Below are 20,255 nucleotides of genomic sequence, written 5' to 3'. Positions count from 1 at the left end.
CACCATATGATATTATTGACAGAGTGGGAGGTGTAAGCGGATAAATGGATGGTATTTCTGGTGTGTATCCGTGTGTGTGCGCGTGCTTTGGTTTGGCCTGTGTTCGACTGAGTCCTGGACTCACTCTGAAATTTCCATGCACCGGCATCTGCCAGCGGAAGAAGTTAGGGAAAGAAAAGCGAGCGATCGGGTAGATGCGTGTAGCCCCGGGTGTTAAAAACTGGTTGAAGAGCAGATGAAGTTGAGTGCTTGCACATATTCTAGGTGAATGTGTGTTTTGTGTATTTTATAGAAAGAGCCATCAGTGTGATAGTTAACCTCTGCTGCGCCATTCCATACATGCCCGTTCTCTCTTCTTACTTAATCATTTCAATCATTTGCATTCATAAAAAAACGAATAAAACGGCAGAAGTGAAGTCTCATAACATCATTAATCAGTTTTCCATTGCGCTCCCTCCAGCTTTCCCTCCCTCCCCACCCACTAGGCTATCCGTACTGACCTGGTCGCTGTAGTAACTAACTGTTGCTCCCCAATCCCCACTAACTCTGCCATCCTCTCTGTCCTTTGTGTGTGTGTGTGTGTGTGTTCGTCTTTTTGTGTCTATATGTACACATAAACAAACGTGTACATGGTGTACGTCCTCGTGTGGGAATGCGTGTGTGCATCTGTGTGTACGTACGTTTGCCTGCCAGGCGTGCAAGCTGCTGCAGGCAGAAAAGGGCAGAGTAGAGAGGTTGGCTCAGATTGTGTGTGAGCAGCGCTCCCAGCTGGACAGCTGTCCTGAAGCCACCAAGGAGCCCCTGCAGGAGCAGCTAGCCAGGGTCAGTACACACAAACACACACACATATGCACACAAACACACGCACATACATATATTTAGAAAAATATAGTGGAAGAGCCAATGGAAATCATGCATATTCGAGAAAGTATTCAACATAAATGTGACCGCTATATCGGCAAATACTAGCACTGACTCTAAACATTTGTTCACATGACAGACTCGTTTATATAATGTTTGCTTACTTGCATGAGAGCATGGCACACTTTCAGAGCTAACGTTCATTCTCAATCATTCCCTCTTTATGTTTTATATCATCTCTAAAGTGTCAGGCTTTGGTACCTGTTTGGTTCTTACAGACTCACTCTGTTGGGTGTAATGTCTAAAGGCTTCACCTTTTGTGTTTGATGAGCGACTGTTCTTTGAAACGACTTATCAAAGAGGCGGCACATTTAAATCATCTTCACTTTGGGGCGAATGCTTATGGTGTGTGAAAGGCTGCATGTTTAGCCAAACGGTAGTGATGTGTTGTTGCATGTTTAGTGTTGATGACACACACATTAGAGATTTCACAGTCTGGTTTGCACCCGTGTCTACGTATGTTATGGAATGAGACGTATTTGATAAACGATTATTTGTCGTATTTGAGTATGTTGGCATTTATTTGCTAATATTAGTAGATGCAGGTTTTTATGTGAGAAGGTTTCTTTTATGGACACTTGCACGTATACTTGATGTTCTTTCTCTAATGTGGTGGCTACAAAAGCATGCAAAGTTTTGGATTGGTGGAATTTTTCTTGTTTTTTATTGCAATTTACGGAGTTCAAGTTTAGTGAAAGGGTTTGTTTTAAGTTTAGGAGAGCGCAGCATCAGCTTTGGAAGTAAGTTTAGCCATGAAAGACAACCCATATTACTACATTTATGCAGATTACCACCTATTATGCCTGTGTTACTTTCAGGTCATTATTAGGGCAATGCCAGACTGCAGGATGTGCTACAGTACATTGCTGTACTCAAAAAATAAATAAAAAAGAATAAAAACATCAGTAGCAAAGGAAGACTGACTGCTTGGTCATGTGATCCTAAGGTACCAGCCCTAGATCTTCAGATAATTAAAGCTCGCCACAGCGGTCTGTATCAAGCAGGTTTAAGCTGTACTGCACAGGGTACTGTGCTGCTTTGACTTCAGAAATCATACAGTTACTCCCAGTGACAACTAAAAATTTGTGAGCAGTAGTGTACACTTGTATTATCTATTTCATTGTGTGTATCAGGACTGCGAAGTGCTTGAGGCAGAGACAAAGCGTTTTGAGGACCTGGAGTTTCAGCAGCTCGAGAGAGAGAGCAGGCAGGACGAGGAGAAGGAGACCCACACCCAGCAGCTTCTCCGGGAGATCGCAGACTACCAACGCAGCACCGTCACCCGCAAGGTATCAGCTCTCTTCTCGGTTGTTTTTGATTTAAAAATCCAGCCTGTTTAATCTGCTGTTTGAAGCTGAATTTGCTCTTTAAATGTCAATTTGTTTAGATTTGCAGGGTTAACAGGAATGTTTGATTCATACTTTCTAAGCAGGCTAGAGGCGCTTGATAAGTTTGTTCCGCTCTCCCTCTCGCAGGAGCGTCTGTTAACTCTGAAGAAGCAGTCGGCGCAGATTACGCAGCAGGTTCAACGAGAGAAGGAGAGCTTCTTGAAGGAGAGGAGCAACCTTGAGTCCATGCTGCAGAGAGTATGGCAGATTTTATGTTCGCATGTGCGTGCTGTGCTCTGTATTAATGATGGGAAAAGTTCATTTTTGTGTCTGTATCTGTCTGCCAGGAGAAAGAAAGCCTGGCTGTGCTGGAAAGAAAATACGCTGGCCTCACCGGTGGACGGAGTTTCACCCTGAGAGAGGTTGGTGTGATTGGCGGATGCTGTGGTTACTTACGAGTCCTGGAACGGGCGATATCCTGATTTTAATGGCTATGATTTCCTTTTCCGCTTGCTAGGATTCAGCCTCTTTGGCTGATGTGTGTTGCTCCCTCCTTTCTTCTATTTTTCTCAAGAACGCAGAGGTACTTTGCCTTTCTGAGCTAATATTTCCCCTTTTGTGTTCCACTTTATTTTTGGTTTCCATTTTTTCTCTTTATTCCCAGTCGTCTTCTTTGTTTTGCCACTGTAGCCTCTTGTTCTAACTGCTAGCTCTTGTAAAGCACTACTAGAAGTTCCAGAAATTTGAGATGAAGCTTATTTTTATACGTCCACGTACTGTATATTAATGCTGACATAATCTTGTTAGTGTGTCCTTTGTCTCATGTTAACAGTGTTGTGTGTAAATAACTTATTTCTGAAATTGCCACTAAATTTTTGCATTGTTCTAACAACTAATTTCCACGGCTAACTCACTTCCCGCTATGCCTCACCCCTTCTCTCTCCACATGACACCTTGCAGGGCTATGTCACAGTCAGTGAAATCAATGAGCTTTACTCACAGCTTGGGCAAGACCCTAAAGCTGCTCCTGCCCCCACTCTGACCAAAGCCTCTCCTGAGCCCGAGGCAACCCTTTCCCCTGATGAGGACACCCCCAAACCAGCGGAGGATGAGGTGTGTGTAGTGGTGTGACGGGTTTATCGTGTGTAGATAAGTACGCCGAGGCGGATGGTGCAAAGTGTGCGGCTGGTTCTCTCCCCCAGCTTGTCTTCCTGTTTCTGCGCTCATTTCAGCTTTCTGACAATGTTCCTTTCTTTTTCCGAAGCTCTGTCATTCTTCCTCACCTGCCGACTGTCACTCCTCTTCCTCCTCTCCTTCTTCTTCCTCCCGTCTAAATCCCCGCCCCCTCCCAAAAACACCCTCTGTGCACTGGCCAGAGAACATGGTGACATATCGAGACCCTTCCCCTCTCCCAGACTCCCCCCCACCTCCCCTTCCTGTCAAAAAGCGCCATCAGCAACACAGGCAGGTAATGTGTGTGTGTGTATATGTATACCATATTTATATATCTTTGTGGGGACCAAAAATTGGCATTCTCCTATACTTGTGGGGACTCCCAGCCATTATGGGGACAAAATGCCTGTCCTCACCCAAAATGTGTTTTTAGTGTCAAGGTTACAATTAGGTTACGTTTCAGTTTAGGGTAAGAGTTAAGGTTAGGCATTCATTTTTGATGGTTAAGGTTAGGGTAAGCGGCAAGGGAAAACATAATGTCAATTAGATGTCCCCACAAACATGAAAACACGACTGTGTGTGTGTGTTGGTGTGTAAACAACTGTGTGTTTATTTTTATATCACAAGCATATTACATTGAAACTAGATCCATCTGTCTAAAGAATAAAATTATTGAATGTGGGTTAAGAAAGGGAGAATGCACTTCTGCCACTGTGACTTATTGATCCTCCAGCAGATGGCGCCAGAGTAAGACATTTTAAATCCTGCACACCAAGACTTTACGTTACACTTAAAGTATGGGGACATTGATATATGACTGAAAGTGAAATGAATAATTTAAATTTTTGGTAATTGTGTTCATGTTTTCTGTGTGTGTGTGTCTCATCAGCATTTCCGTCTTCTGGAGGAGAGGAAGAGGTCTGAGAAAGAAAGTGGCTCACATCTAAGTGATACATTACCCTGGAAGAAAACTGCGACCGCCATGAATCCCCAGTTTATGTGTGCAACACTCGGGCGCAGCTTCCCCACAAAGGTACAAACAGAGATGATTGTGCATGTAAAAAAAAAAAAAAAAAAAAGTGACAGCAACTTCCGACTAAATATGATTAGATTATATTAGATTAAATCTAAAGTTGATTTAGTGTGAAACTTTGTGGTGTTTTTACAGATGGGAGTTCACAGAGCATCTTATTTTCCTTGACATCAAATGCGAGATGTGTTCATATGTCTGCTCTTCTCTTCCTCCAAAGCGCTGACATTTTGTCACGTTTTCATGAGAAACAGGGAGCATGGGAGCTATTTGTGATGTGCATGTCTAACCTGGATCCCTTCCAAACTCGTCCCGCCTTTCTGCGCAGCTTAATTAGTTCTGATTGGATCTCATTTTATTCACTGACAAATGTGTCAGTATGTTTCATCATAGTTTTTGTCCTTGTGCATTAGTTTTTGTTTAGTTATCGTCTCGATCTTCATCAGAAAACAACGTTTTTTTACGAAAACTATGGTGGAAATGATTGGTTTACAAATTTACCACTAAATGTCAGACTTGGTCTGTGTATCACTTTTCGGCTTCACCACTTGGTCTTTGAGTTATAGTGTTTATTATAAATAGAATATGAAGCACCCATTTCTTCTCCGTCTTCTTGATTCTTTATAGTCCCATCAGCCTCTGGTACAGACTACAAGTTGTGGCAGTATTCTTCCAAGAATCCTCAGTTTATCCAATAAGGAAAGTGAATCTCGACGTCTGCATAAAGGTAAAACACACACACACAAATACACTTAACTTCACTTGATCTTACTCTCTTTTTTTTCTCTCGTGTATCACACAAACACACAAAACCACACTCATCGCTGAGCTGGGATTTGAAAATGCACCTTATATGGAGACAATATCCCAGCAAGAGGCTTTGTTTGTGGGTGTGCACCTCATTGTGTTTTGATAAATTCCACATTTGCTTATCTGTCAGTGGAGGAATGTGAGCGTTCCATCACTTCGTGGGGATTTACACGAGCTGTTGTAACGTCTTCACTGTTAAGAAAATATGACACACAAGAGTGTAAAGCGTTTGCAGTCTGTGTGGATGTTTGCTGTTTGGCCCAGAAAGATACAGGATGCCACCTGAAGGACACCATGCCTCCTCTCCATAGCAACCTTTTGCATAGGCATCGCTATTATAAATTAAATTTAGATTTGCACCTACTTAGACATAAGAATAAGTAGTTTAGTCTTTCATAAAATAATTTTTTCATTGCCCTTCAGACAATAAATCAGTATTTTGGGGGATCATTTTGAAGTACTGTGTGTCTCATGTTATAAGTGTACTGTCGTTGCTTTCTGGGAACTGGCACATGTATCTGATGCCTTGGCCCCTTTAGTCCCCTGATCTGGCTCATCTGATGGGTGGGTCTAGTAAACAGAGCTGATGGTATCAGTTTTTGTGTGTGTGTTTCTTCCTGTACCAGGAGGTTTAGTTAGTCTCTCTTTAAAGTGTCCGCACTGTAGATCTGTCATCATTCATCCGTCAGCTTCATGAGAATATCTTTTTGTCTTTCCAGAAGTTTTTGGGACAGTTTCAGGCTGCTGTTTTTATTCATTTTTAAATCTCAAAACCTGTTTCTGTGCTTGTTTTACAGAAAATATTTTTTCCTCTTTATTTTCCATTTATTTTGTGTGCTTGAGTGTCTTACTGTTAGGCCGCAGTTTCACCTAATCGTAGCATTAAGGCCTGGATATATTTTTTCCCGGGACGTGTGAGTACACAGTGTAACGGTGGCGGGGCATTGTAATCAAAATTTGAACCCGTCTGGGCAGTCTGTCCCAGAAGAAGTTACACCGACAGGTAGAAGGCTTGGGTTGATGCGTGGGCAGGAGGAGTAAGTAACCTTGGTTGCTACTGGAGAATTCATCCTTTTTCGTCTTCATTGCGTTTGTGTGTATCCAGGTCAGCCGAGCTCCCGAGCTGCTTCTCAGACCAACGTCTACCTCGATGCCTTTGGGTACCGTGAAAACCAGGCCTTTGACACAATGAGTGTGGATAGTAGTGACTCTATTGAAACCAGCATCTCTGCTTGCTCACCTGACAACATCTCCAGGTAGGTGACACAAAGGCCTGTCAGCAGTGTGTATGCGCTGATGAAAATAACTGTTAAAAACGTCTTTAGAATAAGTTGAAATGGGACAGAAAGTTGGATGAAGTGGGGAGGGCTTGCTAGCAAAAAATTAAATAAAAAAAGAGTTTCCTGCCTTTCATGTTCCCTCCTTGGAGAATAGGATGTGTAGAACTGAGCGTGTAGCATGAGTTAAGGGGGGAGGACTCTGTTGATTAGAGTTGTAGGGATCAGCTTACGGAAGACAGAAAACATAAAGGGGTGTGTGCGCGGGTGCCTTTCCAGTCAGCCCCCTCAGGTTCAGATTAACTGAGCAAACCAGCATGAGTGTGGAGGTCCATTTAGGGGTTCAGCCCCCCGACTGGAGTAAAACCATGTGTGCCTGCTTTCCCTCAATCCTTTTTACATCTTTTGTCTCCCCTCCTCTTGTTTCTCTGAATGGTATGGTCTCGTTCCAGCAGATTTGAAACCATTTGCAGAGTTACATCTCTGTTTTGCGCGTTTTTATTCTCAGTGTGCTTTGGCTCAGATTAGGCTGCATGAGGTTATATTGCACTGGAAGTCACGTTGGGGAATGTGGATCAGTTTTATGACAGAGCTGGAGTTTTTTTGTTAATTTGCAGTGATGAGTCCTGTTTCGGGAGATAGAAGTGTTAGAACAATTTTTTTCCCAAGTAGTCCAGAACTCGAATAAATACATTTGGAACTGCATGGGTGTGTATTGACAATGAGTGCAGTTACCTCTCGTCGATTGAGGTAAGAAAAATGCCATCGGTGGTACTGTTTAATTCATATTTGACTTTGGTGATATGTTGATATTCATTCATAATTAAGTACTTTTTCATTTAATAGTAACAAGTGCTCTAATTTCTTTCAAAATGATTCGACTTGTTACTGTTTTTGGATTCTTTGCTGGTGTTTTGTTGAGAAAAAGCATCTGGAAACTGATGAAGAAGACAATGAAAAAATAGCAGAGTGGGGAAAAAAAGAGGGTTTTTTTCCCTTTTGCAAATGTTCTAGTTTTTTTGTTGGTTTTTTTTCATGCCCTCCCTCCCGTTTCTTTTTTGTCCTCTCTGCACTCGGGCTGCTCCAAATTTCTCCACCCTGTCTCGCTTCCTGATTTGTTTATAGTTCAGTCTGATGTGCACCATTCTTCTTAGCACTGTTGTGACATCAACACCGGGTATTCATTTCCTCCTGGATCCAGATAAGAAGAGGTGTGTGTGTGTGTGTGTGTGTGTGTGTGTGTGTGTACATTGCTTATGTTGCTTAAATCTGGTTACACGGTCTTATTTTGGGAATTGGCCTTCCCCTGAGTATAAAAAGGCAAATTCCAATAACAGAAATATTTAAAAGGTAGTGCTCAGACTTGGATTAAGGTTAGGGTAAAGCAGGTTATGTTCAGGGCTTGGGTAAGGTTTCATAAAATGAATGTAAGTCAGCACGGCGGTGGTACCAGAAGTGCATTTGTGAGAGTAAATAGACTTGGCAAGAAAATTAGTGTGAGAAAAAGAATTACTGCTTGATGTGACAGAGAAATACATACATAGATCCTTTCGCTGTGATGTCAGGAGTGAGTGTCATGTGTAGACCATATGCAGTTTGGGAGACTCTAAATCAGACAAGGCCTCAAAGACCTAAAGAAATAACATAGATGGTTTGCCTTGGCAACGCGGCCTCTTTTCTTAATGGATTTCCTCTTTGATTTAGCGCGCGCACACACACACACACACACACACACACACACACACACACACACACACACACACACACACGCACACACACACACACACACACACACACACACACACGCACACACACAACCAGTGAATAATCAGTATTCTCAGGACAGTTTAGCGTTTACTTTGGAATGTTAAACAGAGTTCTTCTTTTTGGCTGTAGATCTACATGTGTTGTATGCATGTATGTACACACACTGCAACCATTCATCGACCAACTCGAAAAACTCCATTATGAAAAAATCCTCGATGCAAGTTTTTCACTTTGATGTTTTTTTTAATCCGCAACTCTTTAGGGCTCAGTTGTCACCATGACTATGTGAGCGTTTCACCCACACTAGAGACTACAAATACAGCTGCAATAGAAGATGTAGATGAACTGTTTAAATTAGGCAGCTTACTAAAGCCGTCCCACTTTTTATCACAATGTTAACTGCAGGGGTGAGTCTAAAGGGGGGCATGGGGTGTTCTAGGCCATATTTATTTGAAGACTTTAGTACCATGACTTTGCAGATTTATAGTAATTAAAGTGTTTTATTTATTAAATGGTATTGTATATAATATTTAAAAATATAAAAAATAAAAGTGCTAAGTTGCACACTGAATCATTACTAGCATTAATTGTTATTATTAATTATTAACAGTTATACCAATAAGAATGTCACTTTTATGCTGACATGCTAGCTTCTCTTCACTGACTGAATATTTACTATTGCTCAGTGATAAGACATAAGTATTTCTAATCCGATTACTTGATTAACTCGAGTACTAAAACAATATCGATAGCTGGAGCCCTATATTGGATTATAGTAATGCCGACATTCATCAAACAATTTCAAAGAAAAGTCCAAGTTCATTGATTTTCTCATGTCGCGTGTTGGTGTACCCACTGTTTTTTTTTTATTAACTCGCGAGCTGCTCCCTTGCATTTTTGGAAAATCCCAAAGTGGGTTTTTTGTTTGTTTTTCTATAAGTGTCAAGTGTTTGATGTAAAGCAAAAGGTACATTATTTTCTATAATTGTTGCTGTATGTGCTTTTTGCGCTGTAGTGCCAGTACGTCAAATGTAGCCAAGCTGGAGGAGATGGAGCGCCTGCTGAGAGAGGCGCAGGCCGAGAAGAACCGCCTCCTCGAACACAAGGTCACTATTTGATTTATTCATATTTTCACATTTTATTTAATGTTAGAGAGATATGTAGCGTTAAAGCCAACATGCAGATCAGTCGAGTATCTTTGTAATAATTCCAAACCTTAAAGATAGAGGTGCTACTTCATTTGCCCAAACTGCAAAATTGTTGTGTTTTTTATGTGTGTGTCATTAAATAACCTGTGACTGCATCTGAATCGTTCTTAAGGAGCGGGAAATGGAATTTCGAAAGCAGGCCTTGGAAGAGGAGAGGAGGAGACGGGAGGATCTGGAGAAAAGGTTACAAGAGGAGACCAACAGACGCCAGAAACTGATCGACCGCGAGGTGAAGCTTCGAGAAAAGCAGAGGGTGCAGGTAAGAGGTCTGGGAAGAGCTGTGGATAATAGAGGTTCTTTATCCAAAACATACGTATGAACTTCAAGGGAACTAACCTTTTACCTTCTTTTGACAGTGCACTCTGTCTTGTTTCTGTAGCTTACTTTTATACATTTCAGACTAGGGCTGGGCGATATGACCCAAAATTCATATTTCGATATTTTTAGCTGGATGGCGATATACGATATATGTCTCGATATATTTTTTTTTAAAGCCATAAGGTAAGAACAAAAAGACAGTTCTTAGTCAAAGCTGTGTCCCAGATGTCACACAGGCACTTTTTATTAACATACAGCATAGATGTACATGAAGCAATTACTCAAAAAGAAATTATCAGCATTTATTAAATAATCATGCTCCATAAATAAAAGAAAACAATGTTGTTTTTGTGCATAACAAAAGCTCAAAATTGTGCAGTCAAAATGTAAACTAAAAGACGATGAGCATAATAACAAAGACAGATTTCACAGCTGCTCTGTTCCCAACTTGTACTGCGTGACTGACAGCCTGGAGTTTGAAATCCTCTTTGTAACTGTGTCTTTTAACACACACAATACGGTAATATTACGTTGAAGCACAGTACGTATCACTCCGCGAGGCTCCAGACTACGGTAGCCGTAATGCTCCGACAATCCATCAAGCGGTGCAACTTCGTAGCTTACCAAAGTCGTACTAAAACATTTTTTGACAGATTGCTGAGCGCCGTGTACCACATAAAATCGGTTCGCGGTCAGATTTTAGGCCATGCAGCTCCTGTGGGCTGCATGTCGTTAGCGCGGTTAGCTCGCTAACACATTGACGCCGACCAGCCCCACGCACGGGGCGATCCGCGGTAACTCGTTAACGGAGATTTGCCGTGTTCACCTTGTCGTTGCCTGCAGGTGAAGCTGTGGGGGAGGGGGAGTTGTTCAGTGAAGGAGAGGCGAGGCTGAGTGAGTTTGCGTAGAGACAAAAGTGGACGAAAGAGAGGCAAACTTGCGGCTCCACAAGTATAATTATAATGTAACATATCAATATAAACGATATTGTCACATCTTACATCTCGTATGAAGATATATTGATATTTTTAAAAAACTCGATATATCGCCCAGCCCTATTTCAGACATACTTACAGCACCTCCTTCTGCATGGTTTTAATCATGTCTGTGTTGACAGTTCTCATAGTAAGCTTCATTTATCATCTTTAGTTCTTTTTCCCGGACCATCAAATGTTGGCAGCAGAACAAAGAGAGAGAAATACTCTGATGTTTCCTAATGTATGACTTTCTGTAAATCTTTGTGTTTTATAGGAATTTGGTAAAAACAAAAGAATTCATAAGAAATTATAAATACATCTTTGTCATTACATTCTCAAATGATTCCTCTCCCTCAAGTCCCGGCCTCTTACTCGGTATCTGCCCGTGAGGAAGGACGATTTTGACTTGCGGGCTCACATTGAGTCGGCGGGCCACAGCCTAGACACGTGCTTCCACCTGTCCATCTCTGAAAAGACCTGCCGAGGCTACTTGGTCAAGATGGGAGGCAAAATCAAAACGTGGAAGAAACGCTGGTTCGTCTTTGATCGCAACAGACGCACACTATCCTACTACGCAGGTAAGGACAGCGCACACTTGCAACCACACACAGCAAAGTCTGATTAAAAACCATTAAAAAACTCTCTGTGTAGATAGAATCACACACATAAATGTTAAAGTTGTGTATTTCTTCTAATTTGGCATGTACTCGTATGTTCTCTCCAGACAAGCACGAAGTCAAGTTGAAAGGAGTCATTTACTTCCAAGCTATTGAAGAAGTATACTACGATCACTTGAAGAATGCACACAAGGTATGCATTCTCCAACGCTGATACAAAAAGTGCATCATAACTCTTTCTTCTTCATTCACAATTCATTCTCTCTCCCTCCTTCAGAGCCCAAACCCCTCCCTGACCTTCAGCGTGAAGACTCACGATAGGGTCTACTACATGGTTGCTCCCTCTCCCGAGGCCATGAGGATCTGGATGGATGTGATCGTCACAGGCGCTGAGGGATACACTCAGTTCATGGTGTAGTGAAGCAGATGTACGGGCCTCATGTTTTTTTTAATGCTGCAGTCCTTTGTGGGTTTTGAAGACAAAAGTATCAGCTCCTTATTTTCCTCCTGGATGAAGCTTATGTGCATTTGTGTTACACAGATAACACTTCATGTTGTGTTACAGAGCTCTCATGTGAAATTGCGGGCAGATATTGGACAGTTTAACAGTTTAAGCGTCTTCAGAGAAGAATAACGTTTTTTTGTTCTGATTTTTTTATGTAAGTTAGAAACATTAGTTAAACCAGAGCTGACTTTGGCCTCTATATTATGCCCTACAGTGTTCAACATTTTATACAAACTATACATATTTCCAATATTTCCAAAGAAACGGGGGGAAAGGCATTTAAAAGCATTTGTACATTATGAAATGCCTCATAATCTAGTAAAGGTGTATTTTTTATTAAATGAATTCATTTCATGTATGATTAATGGGGCATTCTCAGGTCTTAAATCTGTGCGTGGATGTGCATGCATGCATCATATGATCATGTGTGAGTATATACACATGTGATGAATTGCCTGCTCTGTGTGCGCGCGCAGGCACTCTGTGCACATTGCCTATTTACTATGGGCTTTTCCTGTAGCTCCAAGGTGCTGTACTTACACGGTAAATGACACTAATATTCCAAACCACACTCGCACAAACCAAACTAATCAGCCCTTCTCTGAATGGATGCAGATGCCGGGTTTACAACAGTGTCAGCATAGGTAACGTGTTAATAAAACGCCAACGTATTTGTACATTTTGCCTGCTAATTTCTTAAATGTTATGACATGTATGGTCCATTATCAACTAAAGATGTGTGTTTGTGCCTTTTAATCACATTTTAAATATTTTTTTAGCACTACATGCATCTACATACAAAACGCCAAAGTGGTGAGAAAGTACGCTAGTGTGGAATTGCGGTCCTGGATGCTTTTTTAAGGAAGAACTTCAGCAGGATGAAGTTTTATTGTTAGAAGTCAAGCAGACGAAATCTATGGTACACACATTTATTTGTCCTAAGGTGGCTGATTACTGTGCTGCTGCTTTAGTCCACTACATTTCATTACATTGCATTTATTACCACTAATTTAATGTGTTTTATTTTTTTAATGACTATTCCACTATGATCACTAATGCTGCTTTATGCATTATACTCCACACTGCATTGGCATATTTCTGTCCGCTGATAACTGCATTTATAATCTTGCCTCCTGTGTTTTTGCGTGCTGACCAAGCTTTATACATATGTGATACAATGTATATTTGGTTTCTTTGCTTTGAAATATCTTTTAAGTGGAATATTGTCTGTTTCGACATGACGTGCCGAGCATATTTTTACCAAACTAATGGAGTTGTCACAGAGGAAGCTTTCATGTGTTTTAATTCATCCAGTATTTTTATATAATTAATTTTTATGTTGATTTTACTGTATTTATGCCAGTACCATTGCATGTATCTTAATTTTGTATTTTCATATGAATAATAAAAAAGAATATATAATAAATATAATCGTTTGTGTTGTTTTTGTCTTGAGGAATTCCTTTCTATGAGAACAGTGAAGCTGGAGCATTTTACAGGTTTCCACCAGCAGTATTTCCAACTGTGCTGTAGTGCAACCTGCCACAGATCACTGGGATAAAGAATCACAGACAGTAAAGACAAGAAGTCTTTATTTAAGTTCAGCTGAAATGTGTTATTACCTGTGTGAAACTCCTGGAATAAACATCATATGTGTCTGCACTCTCATTTGTCCTATGTTACAGTTACAGTACAGACAGGTGAAATCCACACAGCCAGCCCAGAATCAGGGATGCACCTACCTTACTCCACCAGCCTAAACTAAGCTCAGGACATCTGTTCCAGTTCATAGATACAAGGCCTTACTAAGTAAAGCACACTCCCCTAATCCGCCTGACACAATACTAATAATAAATATTTTGATATACCGGTAATGACACAAAAGAAAATAGTCAAGTATCATGCAGCAGAAAGACGTGTCTGAGATTTGTAACAAACCAAACTGCTTAAAAACAAAGAAAATGTCGTGGATACACCTGCCTACATATCTGGCTGATGGGGGCGTGGCTCCACCTCAGCTCCTCACTGAGCCATATTACAATGTGTATAAAATATCTGTGGCCTACAAGCTATTACACACACACTGTGCTCACATGTTTTTGCTTTCACATTAGCTCGTCCAGGTACTCTCGGCACAGAAATATAAGTGGAGGAAAGGGTGTAGTCGATTTGGATCGGTTACCCATGATTCAATGCGGACATTAAATAAGTCAGACAGATAGCAAGGTTTGTATAAGTGCTTGGCGGAAAGTTCTCTGTGATTTTAGTATCCGTGATTTATTCAACTTCCGTATTAAAATGCAACTCCTCTGCCCTCACTTTTTTTCACACACCCGTATGTAACTGTATGTGACAACAGCGCCCTATTTATAAGTCTGACTCTCGTAACGAACGTGGTTGGTCCGAAGACAGTGGGATGTGGCACTTCCGCCCGAAGACCCACAAAGAGCACAGTCATCATTCGCTCCGTGGATCACCATGTGGCGCCAAATGTGAATCGCGATCTCGTTTACGCGTTTGAGGTTCTCCTTGTGGATTTCTATGATGTTCAGAAGGTGAAGCTCAACCACGTCAACGTGTTTGCGACTCACATCTGGGTCACGGAGCGGCTGATGCCTGTGCTCCTTGTGGGTCCTCTCCACTGTCAGTATTGATCAGCCTTTTACTAGCGACAGGCTAAAATGATAATATTACCGGACAGTCAATGGCGTGTCCAGCGGGGTGGCCTGGGGGGGCACAGGCCACCCCCCCAACCAGACCACCCCAGGTGCCACCCCAAAGGCAAAACAATAAAATTCAATCAAATATCAAATGTCCGATTATGTTTTCACGGTGACGCTCAGATATCCGAGTGTAAGTGAATGCAGCATCGGCTTCTGCGCTATGTGCATCACGTTAGCAAAGGTAGGAGAGCCAAGCACGAAAGACGTCACTGCAGGAAACAATTTTTCGGTGAAAGAAAATGAGGACAGAATAAATGTCCCGGTAAGTAATATTAAGTTTGTTGAGTTTAGTAAACTTCGGCGAAATTAGAATACCAAGGAAAAAAAATAACACTTAAAGAATTATTGCAGCCGTGGAATATTTCAGACAGTATGCTACAGAGGGGAGCTAACATAAGAGTTATGAGTTATAAGATGTAATCTAAGTCGTAACATTGCTGTATGGAGCTGCAGATTTGGTTGCAGGTTAACATAGCTGGACTGGCCATCGGGCTTATTTGACTTATTTTTTATTTTTTTTGTAACGGCATGAACAATGAGAGGTGGTGGATTGGCCAGATGCAGGTCGATGTGTAGAAATAACTCCGTTGTTTGGTGGTGGCTATGGCGGGGCTTCCACAGAGGCAGCAGGTGGATGAGGGAAGGGGAGGCAGGAGGAGAGCCCCGAGGCAGCCGCCAGTCCGAGTGTCAGGTGAACTGAACTTCAGGTAAGAAGTTATGACCTGCAGTCTATCTGGGTCAGATATGAACTAAGTTTAGGTGGAGTTTATTTTCGTTGTGCTGACTTTTTACTGTCAGTTGCAATAACTCATACTGCGTTCTAGCCAGCTTGGAGTTTTTATACAGCTGTTCGGTTGCTATGATGTTACTGATAGTGAACTTTATTTTATTCATAAGGTTAGTTAGTAGAGTTGCCAACGGCTCCTTAAAAAAATGGAATGGTCCCTCAATCAGAGAAAATATTACACGTTTCGTATTGAGCTGAGAAGAGACGCAGTTTGTCCCGAACTTCAGCTAGAATGGAAAAAGACACAAAGCTGGATTTATTCTGTCTTTACGCTGCACAGCTGCCTCTTCTCTCATCCTCCCTCTCCTGTTGCTACTTCAATCATGAAACTGATCGATGATCAGCTGATCGGCTTTTCTCTCTTGTTTGTTTATCGCCCACTTTGCGCCAGAAAGAGATACCAGCAGATGTCGCGCTAAACAACAGCAGCACGTTTAAGCTTGATCGGCTGTTGTTAGAATTTATTTAATATTAATTTCTAGTATCAGCTGATGTTTGCTGGAGCCACAGCTGTAAAGCTGCTGGTCATGATGTCGGTTTGGATATCTGGTGAGAGGGAAACGTGAAGACCACCCACCAGGATCCTTTTTTATGTAGCTGACAGCTGGTAACTGTGCAGGGGCGGGTCTAGCAAAGTTTTGCCAGGGGGCCAGGTAGGGCATTAACAGGGAGAGGGGGCACAAAGAAATACTTTTCTTTCCTATTCTCATTTAAAATACCTAGCTTTTATTAAATAATTATCTAAATCTTACAACCAAAGTTTTTATCTGACGTAAAATGTATAGAAATCATACATATACCAAAAAGACTGTACATCACTGTCACAACAGGGTTTGTTTTCAGTCAAAGTCTTTATGGCTTTAATACCTGGTGGGTCGGTCTGTAGTCAAAATGCCCGATTTTCTGTCCCAGTCCAGCCCTGCAGGTTAATACTGGCAGTGTCACCATGCCAGCTGACTGTATTTTATCATCAGCCAGTGTTGTTCTTTATCAATATTACCAAAGTTTACCATAAGGCAGCATAGAAAGTATTTACTTGCTTTCAGGTTTTATTCAAATATTAGTCTTTTCAGTTGTTTCTCCACTTTTTTCCTGTTTCAAAATCAAACACCAGTTTGTGAGAAGATTATCTTCTTTTTTTAACAGGCAGAGAAAGTTTTACATTGGAACTGGCTAATTTGTCAATTGTTTGCTACAAATGTTCGTATTTTAATATTCAAAAATGTTTTTGCCCAAAACATATGTGCAGTATATGTCAGTAAAAATACTATGCAAATATTGCTGTCCTTGAATGCTGAGTAAACACTGACAAAGCACTGATTGTATCTCTTGTACTTTATCAACGCAGTATCTAAAAACTTTACACCGTAGTGGTTAAAATCTCATTCTAATAAGAGTTAAAAGTGCATTTGGTTATTAGGTTTATAGGATTATTGAATTATGGTTAAGGGTTGGTAGAATTTTTTTTTAAAACATTATCTGCCAATTAAATCTGCCACCCTTCTCCAAATCTGTGCCCCTACCTGGCCCCCCCAACAAAAATTTTCTAGACACGCCACTGCGGACAGTGAACAGTTACGTTTATTACATGACAGCTACAATGAAAAAAAATTGTCTCACAAATGTAACAATATTTTCTACTAAGGTAACTTTATTTTATTGTAGTCAGCTGTCTATTTATCTTCATTGACCCACTGTATGTGACTGAAAGCTGATTTGAATTCCCAAATGGATCCAGGTTTAGGGGCATGGAGTTTGAGTGCCGCCATGTGGCAGCCATCGGTACTGTCACAGAGTCTGCTGAGATGCAGTACTGGCATGGTCAAATCTAAAACACGGCGGCTAATCTAGGTTGATTATTTATTAAACTGTCCGTGTATCTGCAGTTTGAGTTGCCTGTACCACCCCCGACAACTGAGGAAGCGATCCTCAGGACTTTCTATGCAGGCGCTGTGGAAAGCATCCTGGTATGGGAACAGCTGCGTTAAGGATCAAAAAGCTCTTCAGAGACTGATCCGTACGGCAGAACGCTGCTGCAGGACTGCTCTCCCCTCCCTACAGGACATCTACACCAGGAGATGTTGGTCTAGAGCAGCTCAGATACTGAAGGACCCCTCCCTTCCCGGTGTTGTCCGGCAACAAACTGTCCAACTTCTACAATCAGGCAGAAGGTTCCGCATCATTCGGGCAAGAACAGACAGACTCAAGAGGAGCTTCAGCCATATTCCATATAAATCAGGTAACATACAAAAATAAAAATAGCTTCAAATACAGTCATGACAATAAAAGAATATGACTTTAAGTACTTAACAACATTACTTCAGTTATAGTGCACCAACATCTCTTACACATTAGCACTAAGGGAACACTGAATGACCTGGTGGTTTTTGTCCATAAAACTACTCGTCTAAGATTACCACAAAGTAAAAGATCTCTCAGCAAAATTCTGCAACATTTTAGGCACAATATTGCCCCGATCAAATCAGTGAGCTGGGACTTTTTATTCTAAACATGAACTACTGTTACAGCAACAGACATGAACTACTGGTGTCCCACACAACAACTCAATGTCCACTATGTGAAGGAGCCAAACACATGTTTTCTCCTCTCATTAACTGAGATGAACTGCTGGCATATTTGTTTTACATCTATACTGTCCAGTCTCTCCTGGTGGACATGGCAAAACGTTATTCATGCTTACATACAATTTTAGACAGATGTGGGCCAAAGCCTGGCACATACTTGCCATACTTGAGACCTCAGATTTAGGGAGACATTCAAAAGGGCTGTTTGGGGGGGGATATATACAAAAAACTTGAATTTTACAATGTTTATTTATCGGATAAAATAAGTTAAATGTCACCGTTATTAGAAACAGAAACAGGCCGGGGGTGTCCAAATTCAGAGGCTGCGTCCACCTGAGGACCAGGTGTTGTGACAAAAAGTGATTGTCTGCCAAAAACTGATTGCTTGTATTTAAACTGCTATAAATAACTTGTTGGTCTATAATATGTGAAACATGTGTCAAATATATCCCTCATAAGATAAGATAAGAGATAAGATAAGACTTTATTGATTCCACAATGGGGAAATTTTTGCATCACCTCAGCTCAGGTACAGATATCAGAAGGAAATACAAAAACACAATAAGTACAATCAATGAAAAAAAGTAAGATAATACACTATATACAATGGTAGCATACACAGTATGTGATTATGGATATGGTTGAAAATATGGAAGACATAAACTATATAGCTTGACATAACTATTGTACCACTACTATTCCTATTTATAGACATGTACACACACACATGTATACACTAAATATACATATACATACATATATACCTGCACATGTCCATACACATGGAAGGTCCATTATGCATGAAATGGTGACCGTGGATGTTCACAGTGTCCAGTGAGTCATGACATTGTGATTGAGGAGTTATAGAGTCTAACTGCTGTTGGGATGAATGATCTGCGAAAGCGCTCCTTCCTGCAGCGAGGGTGTTTCAGTCTCTGACTAAAGGAGCTGCTCAGCCCACTCACATACTCATGCAGTGGGTGATGTGGATTGTTCATGATGGATGTCAGCTTTACTAACATCCTCCTCTCGCCAACCACCTCCACAGACTCCAGGGGACATCCCAGCACAGAGCTAGACCTCCGCACCAGTTTGTCAGTCCTGCTCCTGTCCCAATCCGTGCATCCACTCCCCCAGCAGGCCACTGCATAGAAAAGGGCAGATGCTACCACAGTGTCATAGAATGTCCTTAACAGAGTCCTGCAGACTCCGAAGGACCTCAGTCTCCTCAGCAGGTGGAGTCGACTCTGGCCCTTCTTATACAGGATGTCTGTATTTGTAGTCCAGTCCAGTTTATTGTTGAGGTGAACACCCAGGTACTTATAAGAGTCCACTATCTCAATGTCTTTCCCTTGGATGTTCACCGGTGTTGTAGGGGGTGACTTCCTCCTGAAGTCTATGATCATCTCCTTTGTCTTGCCGGCGTTGATTTGGAGTAAGTTGGTCTCACACCAGCCAACAAAGTCACTGACGACCCCCCTGTATTCCTGATCATTCCCATCTTATACGCATCCAATGATGGCTGTATCATCTGAGAACTTCTGTAGATGGCAATCGTCCGAATTATAACAGAAGTCTGAAGTGTAAAGGCTGAACAGGAAGGGTGAGAGAACCGTGCCCTGTGGTGCCCCTGTGCTGCAGATTACCACCTCGGACACACAGTCATGGAGCCTCACATACTGTGGTCTGTTAGTAAGGTAGTCGAATGATATCAAGTCATCTTGAGCAACAAACAACATTCCTGTAACAAGGTAGAAGCCGCAATCAGTTTTTGGCAGTGACTCTTATGTATCCTTTATTTATGCAGTTTAAAAAAATCTTGTTTACTTTAAAAATGTCTCTCTTAAGAGTAATCTGGCCAGGAGGACAGCTGAAATTGCATATATTAAACATATTTTAAGTGGACAAAAGGGAGCTGATTGATTATAATGTAAGTACAATAACACAGTTACAAAGATACTTGAGAAACAGGTAATTTTTTAATTTTATATATAACCCCTTTGTACTACCTGTTCACAGAAGTCTATTTAGTATCATACGTAACGATATTACACATAAAAAGCACACGGAAACATTGGAAATCACTTTTTTGGCACAACACCAGCTCAGATATTTGAAGTTTACACAGCTACATTCTCGTCTTCACGAGACAGGTGAAATCCACACAGCCAGCCCAGAATCAGGTATGCACCTATACCTTCCTCCACCAGCTTAAACTAAGCTCAGGAC

The 20,255-nt window shown here is 41.3% G+C and overlaps 1 protein-coding gene across 8 annotated transcripts in view; it reads left to right on the top strand.

The window, feature by feature from the left end:
- Positions 1-13,593, top strand: part of phldb2b (pleckstrin homology-like domain, family B, member 2b) — a 37,916-nt gene extending 24,323 nt beyond the window's left edge. For 2 of the 8 annotated variants that reach the window (XM_085468664.1, XM_085468668.1), the window contains 13 exons: positions 694-822; positions 2,055-2,210; positions 2,397-2,507; positions 2,597-2,671; positions 3,210-3,362; positions 4,312-4,455; positions 5,080-5,179; positions 6,368-6,518; positions 9,322-9,412; positions 9,627-9,773; positions 11,168-11,387; positions 11,534-11,619; positions 11,704-13,593. In XM_085468664.1, coding sequence (XP_085324790.1) covers positions 694-822; positions 2,055-2,210; positions 2,397-2,507; positions 2,597-2,671; positions 3,210-3,362; positions 4,312-4,455; positions 5,080-5,179; positions 6,368-6,518; positions 9,322-9,412; positions 9,627-9,773; positions 11,168-11,387; positions 11,534-11,619; positions 11,704-11,844 — 1,704 coding nt within the window. In that variant the 3' untranslated portion in view covers positions 11,845-13,593. Of the gene's footprint in view, positions 1-693; positions 823-2,054; positions 2,211-2,396; positions 2,508-2,596; positions 2,672-2,766; positions 2,833-3,209; positions 3,363-3,513; positions 3,718-4,311; positions 4,456-5,079; positions 5,180-6,367; positions 6,519-9,321; positions 9,413-9,626; positions 9,774-11,167; positions 11,388-11,533; positions 11,620-11,703 lie in introns of all 8 variants that reach the window. The other 6 variants (XM_085468669.1, XM_085468670.1, XM_085468671.1 and 3 more) reach the window with 6 other exon arrangements.
- Positions 13,594-20,255: the final 6,662 nt, after the last annotated feature.

This window comes from Copadichromis virginalis, linkage group LG9 (assembly GCF_057382275.1).
Source record: "Copadichromis virginalis isolate Kocher_CV1m ecotype Utaka linkage group LG9, C_Virginalis_male_GT1.1, whole genome shotgun sequence".
In the NCBI taxonomy this organism is placed as follows: domain Eukaryota; kingdom Metazoa; phylum Chordata; class Actinopteri; order Cichliformes; family Cichlidae; genus Copadichromis; species Copadichromis virginalis.
Note: the sequence above shows the minus strand (reverse complement) of the source record. Positions and strands in the feature narration are given on the sequence as shown.